General features: G+C 37.9%; 1 protein-coding gene across 6 annotated transcripts in view; it reads right to left on the bottom strand.

Moving 5' to 3' along the window:
* RHOT1 (ras homolog family member T1) overlaps positions 1-2,157 on the bottom strand; it is a 50,180-nt gene extending 48,023 nt beyond the window's left edge. For 3 of the 6 annotated variants that reach the window (XM_026711253.2, XM_026711256.2, XM_087925122.1), the window contains exon 1: positions 1,733-2,006. In XM_026711253.2, the coding sequence (XP_026567038.1) occupies positions 1,733-1,769 (37 nt within the window). In that variant the 5' untranslated portion in view covers positions 1,770-2,006. Of the gene's footprint in view, positions 1-1,732 lie in introns of all 6 variants that reach the window. The other 3 variants (XM_026711254.2, XM_087925124.1, XM_087925123.1) reach the window with 3 other exon arrangements.
* Positions 2,158-8,066: the final 5,909 nt, after the last annotated feature.

Below are 8,066 nucleotides of genomic sequence, written 5' to 3' on the forward strand. Positions count from 1 at the left end.
CAGAGCAATCTTGGTAATTTTACACAATATTACAGTCATCTATTTTCTGACACTATTCACACATCATTCTTCATTAACATACAACCCCAAAAAGCACATTTAATGACACACACCAGAAAACAAATCTTCCCCAACTTGTTACGCAAATTAGGTTGCTGCTCATTCTGTAATGAATATGCATTCACAAAGACTTCAACCTGTAAGTAGCATACCACATATTTAAATTACATACCTATTAGTATGTATTCCATATACAGTTACAGAACACAGCCAAGCATAATGTGCATGCCAGAAGACAGATTATCAAAGACTTGGGATAGTTAAGTAAATAACTAGTTCTAAGTTAATTGTAGCCATGTGAGTGGCAGATATTTTGGTCTGTAACTTCCATATCCCCCCAACACAATGACCAGCAGTCAGGGATTGAACAATTTATAAGTCAAAAGAGCTGGAATCTAATATATTTCTGAGGTGCCCTGTCAGTTTGTATTACTTATGTAGGAGCATACTTTCAGCAAATATATTTTTATCTCAGTGAAAAACAGAGCTCTGTGCATAATCATTTTGCTGTACAATTTATTAGGACATCTGCTGAGGGAGCATACAGTACTTTGGACATACTTGTCCAAAACCCTGTTTTGAATTCCATATTTAGAGCCAAGATGACTCAAAAAACCTTAGGCCCCTATCTCCAGTAAAGTTGTGTTTAAATAATCAATGAAAGCCTAGCAAGAGCATGTATCCTACAGTGAGCAGCTGATTGGGGGGGGGGGGCAGAGGAAACTTGGTCTTATTTTGAGAGGACAGCTGGTGCCCTTGTGACAACAACTTGCTACTGTATAAAAGAGCAACAGCTTTGATCCAAAATCTAAAAGCAGAAGATGAGCTGAATAAACCTGACAAAAGATGGAAAGGAAAGGAAAGCAGCTTTTCCAGGTGAAATGGTTATATTAACTCACACCTTTCTATATCTCCATCTGTCTACCAACGAATAGCAGCTCCAAAAATTAAAATAAACCTAACCCCATATGAAACCAGTCTCTGGGTGCCCATCAAAATAGGGTTTGGATGAGATTACCAACCTAGTAGCGTATGCCCTCCTCAGCAGGTGTCCTAATAGTGTATTTTAGAGCAGACTTCATTATTATACCCAAAGAGTTCCCTTTGCCACTGAGCTAAAAATATATTTGCGGAGTACACTTTTCTCCCTTCAGTTTTGCTCTGCCTCTTTGTCTGCCCTTTTTCTGCACCCATTGTCAAATATCCGTGTCTCCTAAAACTAATTCCCTTCTTCTTCAGCCGGTTTCTCCCCTCATACACACACACACACACACCACCAAGGTCCTATAAAATCCCATTACTGCATGCTTAATCCTCTGTTTTCTTCTCGCTTTCTAATACCCTGCCTGGCCGTCCTTTTCCTCTCTTACTTTCGCTTAAATCCCCGCACCTGGTTCTCCCCCACAACACTTTCTCCTTCTCCCCAGCCACCTTTCGGACAAGTCCACCCGACAACCCCCGTTCCAGTAAAGACGTTAAAACAAGACACACGTGCGGTCTTAACCTTCGCAAACACCGACTCTTCCTGTCCTCCCCTGAAGCTCAAGCCAGCCAAGCCTGGTCCATTCAGCGGGACGAGCCGGCTTCCCATCTCTCCGGCCCAGTCCTCTTCCCTCCTCTTCCATGCTGACCTTCCCAGCCGCTCCCTCCCTCCTTCCCTTCTCTCACTCACGTTCTCCCACCAGCAGGATCCTCACGTCCTTCTTCATCGTGCTCTGCCTCCGCCTTCTGGGTCCGGCGATCCGGCTCACATTAGGGTTTCGGTCAAGGCGGTGGGGGAGAGAGAAGGTGGGGGGGGAGAGGGTGGGGAGAGCCTCGGCCTACTACGCTCGGCCCGCTCGTGCCGTCCCGCCTCCAACAGCCGGCGCGCGCGCGCTTACTGGCTCGCTCGCGCGGCCGCCCCTCCGAGCGCCCGTTCGCAACCTTTCCCTCCGCCGACCATAGACGGGAGGCTAGAAAGAACGCGGCTTTGAACTTCCGGAGCTAAGTTCGCAGTCCTTCAACGGCAGGGAAAGCGCGCGCTCTCTTTCTCGCTCTCTCTTTCTCTCCAGGTTGCTCTCTGAGAGCTCCGCAGGGGCCCATCGGCGTTTCCTGATCGTACGAATCGGAGAGGCAGTCAGATGGGGAGCAAACCGGAAGTGTAACATAAGCGTATTCTATCTAGAGGTTATTTTTTTAAAAAATAAAAGCACGCGTTCAGGAGCACAGAAGGGTCTTGGGTTTTTTTTCTTCTTCGTTTTCTGTAATTGTAATTCAATTTAATTTAGAAAATAATACGAAAGTAACATGCAAGTATTTAGGGTTACAATATACACCTGGCATTCAACTGTTGGAAAAATGGTTTGCTTGGAGAGCTGGCGATAGATTTATCGTTGGTATCTCTAGAGGCATTTGTTGCATGATGTCAGTGATGTGTATTCAACATTCATTTTAATTTCATCTGTTGAAATGTCCCTGCTGCCCTACAGAAACAAATTTTCTAAGCGTTACAATTACTACGATTATTATACAACATAAACCCCGAGGAAGAGCATCTCTGGCTTTTGTTACTTTTCTGCCCTCCGTTAGTGTTAAAATCATACCTCCAAAAAGTTTTTATCTGCCACAGATGTAATTTATTGGCTTGATATCTTTGTTGTGATTATGGCATGGGTACATAAAAGTCAACCAGGTAACTGTCAATCATTGACTGAAAATCCTAACCCCTTTGATGGAGGAAATCTAGCACAAGGCCATCGAACTAAGCAGATATAATCCATTGGTGAATGAAACTCACTGGTGCAAAAAAAGAGAAGAACCTGGCTGCTATTTATTTTAGCTTCCAAGATAGGGAGTTTTCCTGTAAAATTCATTGCAGCTTTCAAATAAGGTCCTCTAAATCACTTGTTTTTATGGATTTCTCAAAGTATCTAAATAGACTTGTTCTTCCAATTATATATCTCAAAACAAGGTGTTGAAAGATGGAAATACATATTTGCCTACTACATTATCCCAAAACTAATTTGGACAGAATCTCAATTTATAACTGCTGTTGAAAGGCTGTCAAAATGCCTTTCTTCTGAGGATTCGATTTTCCTGCTGGGAGCATTCCTTTGTATGGTAAGTCCCTGATTTTTATACCTTTTTCTCCTTTTGTGTGTGAGTGCTTGTGTTTGTATTTCTTAATGTTTTAAATTCTGTCAGGGGTTGTCTTCATTTTCGCCGGAGGGTAAACTCCGCAGGGTGTGGAAGGCAAACTTTGCGGGGTGGTTTGATTGGATTATCGGTTTCATCCTAATCTCTTTTAGCTTAATGGTTTCTTATATTTGTTTTGTGGCAATCTCCTGTCTGTCTCCTTTGCAATATATTTTGTGTCTTTTGTCTGTTTTGCTGATTTGGCATGTCTTGTGTTTGTAAGGTTTTGTTTTCTTGTTTCCCTAGTTTTCTTAATTATTTGGGCTTTTGTCTAAGGGGCTTCTTTAATACCTTTGATTTCTTTTCCTATGCAAGTTTGTTTTACGGCTGGCTTGATGTTCCCTTTGGGCTTTTCCTGCTCGGGTGACACCACTGTCCTCATGAAGTTCCCTTTCCACACTGCAAAGTTATATGTTTAAGCAATAGTGCTCTGTATTCTTTTGGTCTGCCTTTGATCATATCAATCATATTGCAATCCTGATGACAGATCTGTAGGCCTTGAATGAGTTCTTGGTAGAAGTCAGGTCATTTAATGGAAGAATGTCCATTATAAATAACATCCCCTAAGTTTAGCAACCTGGACTTTCCTATTCACAGTATTTTGGAATTTGATTATATGGAGAGGATAAACTCCAATTTTTAAGAGCTCATGAGGAGATCTTGGAAATTATATGCCTGTAAGCTTAACATCTGTTAAGATAGTGAAGTGCTATTAAAGATAAAGTGTCAGAGGCCTTGTTGAAAGATGTTCAACATAGCTTTTGTAAGTGTAGGTATTTTGAAAATGTTGATAAAAATGTGGATGGCAGTAGACATCTACTTAGATTTTCAAAAGGCCTTTGATAAAGTCCCTTCTCAAAGACTTCTCAGTAAATTCAACAGTCATAGAATAAAATGGCAGGTCTCCTTGTGGAAAAACAATTGACTAAAAAATAAACAGGTATAAATAGATATCTCTCACAATGAAGGAATATAATTTACTGTGATCCCCAGGGGTTCTATTCTCACTTTTAAGTATTTATAAATTATCTGTAATTGGACATGACTAGTGGAATAGCCAAGTTTATCTCAGAAATTTTCTTCTGGTTTTCAACAAAACTGGTGCATTTAACAACTGTGACGTTCGTTTAACAATCACTGCACAAAAAGGTTGCAAAATTAGGTGGTGACCCACTGTATGACCATTATGACATACAGCTATAATGGGCAGGCTCCAGTATGATCATAAATTGAGAACTATGTGTAATTAAGTTTTGGGATTCAGTGCCACAAGATGTGATGCTGGCTACCAGCTTGGCTGATTTCAAACAGGTGTGGGGCCAATTCAGGGAAATTGTGGAAATCAATTGCTATTAGCTTGGATGGTAGTCAAACTGCTGCTGAAGAAGCTACTTGGATAAGCAGCAAAATGTTTTGAGCCAACAGGGAAAGAAGTCCAAGTGCTATGATTCAACTTCCAGACAATTCTATATGGATGAATGAAAATCTTCATTGATAATTCTGGTGGCAGTTGATGGGATCTTATCTGTCTCCTGAAGGGATTTTTTTCCCCTGGCTTTTGCCCTGCTTAAGTGCCTGTTTAATTTTAGGTATGCAGCTTCATCCTAGTCTCAAACTATCAGGATGCCAAAATATGGCCAGATCTCAGTATTAAGATCAATAGATTAGCACAGCATACTATCGACTTGTTCAGTTTCAAGCAATAGGGTACTTCTGCTTAGCAAAAAAGTCAGCATAACTTTTTATGGACAGATTATTGTCTATTTCAGATGGAATTTAAAGCAGGGAGAAATACTGTATATTGCCTATGGGGACTTATCCTCTGGCCTGCTGGGAACCTCATCCAAGTTTACTTTATTTTAAGAAGTTTTAGTTAAAAAAAAAATCAAACGAGACTGATGGATGCCAAAGAAAAGGGTGCAAATTGGATTCTAGCACAGAGGAGCATGAAAACTAGGTTACTTAAGAAGTCCTTTCACTGATTATTAGGGTCTTGCTCTCAAAATAGCTATCTAAGAGTAGAAGAAAGTTATTTTTCATTCCTTCTGTTATAGAATTCCTTTATGATTTTATTTTATTTTGCTTATGTGTGTTCAATAACTTTTAAGTAGGGAGCATTCCTGAGTGAGTTCATATTTTGTTGCAGGCATCAAAATGGTTTTTTAAAACTCCTTTAAATCATTAAATCAGCTTAAGCCATTTAAACAATTAAGATTAAATGCAAAACTACCAGAGATCTTGCAAGATTGGGCTTTGGGATGTTAACCAAAGCCTCAGCTGTGTTCTGTTTTCCCATCACTAATCTATACGCATATATAAATACTACTCATGCATCATCACAAAATCTCCAGAACCGTAAAGCCTACAAACTTGAAATTTGGCACATATGTTCCTCTTGGCTTCTAGGTGCTCACTTGGAAAGGATTTTTTGAAATTACCATCAGAGCATTAGTATTTCATATATTATTATTAACATGCTCTGATGCTAAGGAGTTCTCCACCTGAAAAGAAATCTGTTCCAAATGCAAAACACAAGTAGAGAAGTTTCTGTTTTAGTTTCACAACAGCAACCAGCTTTAGTACAGAACAGTTGAGCTAAACCATGCCAGGCTCCTTGCTGTCTCTGCCTTGCTCACACATCAAATACTGTTTCAGTTTCCAAACAACCCTCAACCCAACAACCCTCTCTCACACACTGACAAGATGGTAGCCAGATGAATATCGATGAATGCTGGTAGTCAGAGGCACGATTTTTCCCCTTATTCTCCTCCCCCAAAACTAAGCCCGATTACACAATTTTGTAGCGAACCATGGGTATAGAGCTAGTGACCAAGTAAGTCATGTTGAAGCAAGGAAGGCAACTTTCATCTGTTTATTTCTGCAGAAATAGAGAATCTCATACTTGGGACAGGAGTCTAAATCAACCCTAGCTCCAAGTAAAACCTAGCTCAGATCTTTATACAAAATGTTTCTCTGTCATTTTACAATGTGTCATTATATGTAATTTCTTACACAAAGTTAGTGTTTATATTTGGTTGATTACATTTGTTCTGTTTGGTACAAGATTACATTTGCTGTAATGTAGAAGATGGTGAAATTTTCTCAATCCTATTATCGTCAGGAGTTTTCTGCTGCATGACTGTAGTTTCTCAGTTTTGCAAAGAAGCTGACAAAGAAAAGGGTAACTTAAGACAGCCTGGTGGGTAATTTAATCAGTGCTAATATTTCTATATAATTTTATCAATTCCTGGATAACTTGGTGTTCAAAACATTATTTGAGACATTTTCTTATGAATAGGATTTCTTTCTCATAAAAGTGATAACTTTTATCAAGGATTTAAAGGGACTTTAAAGGATTCCATTATTTTTATATTCTTCATCATTTTATGTTCTTAAGCTGCCATCAGGCTATTGGGGGACTCTTTTTAAATCCCTGATATTGTTTTATATTTTGGACTTAACTTCCATTTAGGGGCACAGTAGACCCCAACCAACCAATGACCACCTTATTTCTTCACTGCAGGTCTTTAAAAATGAATCGTTTAAACTTGCCTTTCCCAAATAGGTAATTAATTGCTGTCACATTCATCATATTTGACATCTGGCTGAATTTCCAAATCATACATATTGCTAAGCCCAGTTTGTTGAATAAGCCTCCAAGAGTCGGCTTCAGAAAACACAGTAAAATATTAGTCTATGATTTACAAACCACAATATTATGTTCATGCAACTTAACTAAGCCAAAATAAAACAAACCACATTATCACACACTGCAGTATACAGAACCCAGGTTTTATTGCTGGAAAGTGGTTATTAAATATATTTTTACAACATATACAAATCGTAGCTATAAATAGCACAACTTTGCTGATCAAGCAAAAATATGTTTGTAAGCTGTCTACTTTGAAATATACTATGTAGAGAAAGCAGGATGAAATTTAATAAAACAAGGGACATGATATTATTTTATTTATTCGCATCCATCTCTATTCCTCTAAAAGTTCTTACTGAATTTCTTGATATATGAGTTACAAAGTACCGCATGTGAGGGCTCTTCCACAAATTTGTTATTTTTACTTTTCTAATTTTTCCTTTTGTCACTGTTGTCAAGTTATGGCTCCATTTATTTTAATAGTACTTTTTTAAATAAAATTTTATTGATTTTTTTAAAAACAAACAAAACATAAAAAATCTTTTTTGAAAGCAGCTTGATCCCGGGTTACATCTCTTCGTACAGACACAAATTCAAGTTTATGCTCATTTTTATATATCATTCCATATCTTATTACCATTCTACATTTTCTATATAGCTTCTCCCCTCTTTTAACTTTCTTAATTTTATTTTATTTATTTCATCTCAATTCAGATCATTATACTTACATTCTTTGTCCTGTTTCAGCTGTCTATTATCTTTTCTCATTAAACAAAATTTCTCCTGTAATCACTGATTGGAGTATGACGCCTTTATATCTTTCCCCTAAATTTATAACACTTAATATAATACATAACTTCCATTCGGATTCTGCTTAGTACATTCTAAAGCTACACACTATATTTTAAAAAGAGAAAAAATTATAAATATATGATATAATTAGAACAACAATCCATACCAGTTCAATTATATCATTAATATTAATATTCATTTAAATCTTAAACATTTTACACATTACTTTTCAAGTAGGTATCATGCTTCTATGGGAACACTTATAAACTTTCCATAACTACTTCCCCCCCACTTCACTTATATTTTAAAACATTGTGTCATTAAAATGTTCCCATTCCTTCCTAATTCAATACTCTCATTTATTTCATTTCATTTATTTTGTTCACAA

Source organism: Pseudonaja textilis, chromosome 2, assembly GCF_049901715.1.
Source record: "Pseudonaja textilis isolate UNSWEBS1 chromosome 2, rPseTex1.2, whole genome shotgun sequence".
Lineage (NCBI taxonomy): Eukaryota > Metazoa > Chordata > Lepidosauria > Squamata > Elapidae > Pseudonaja > Pseudonaja textilis.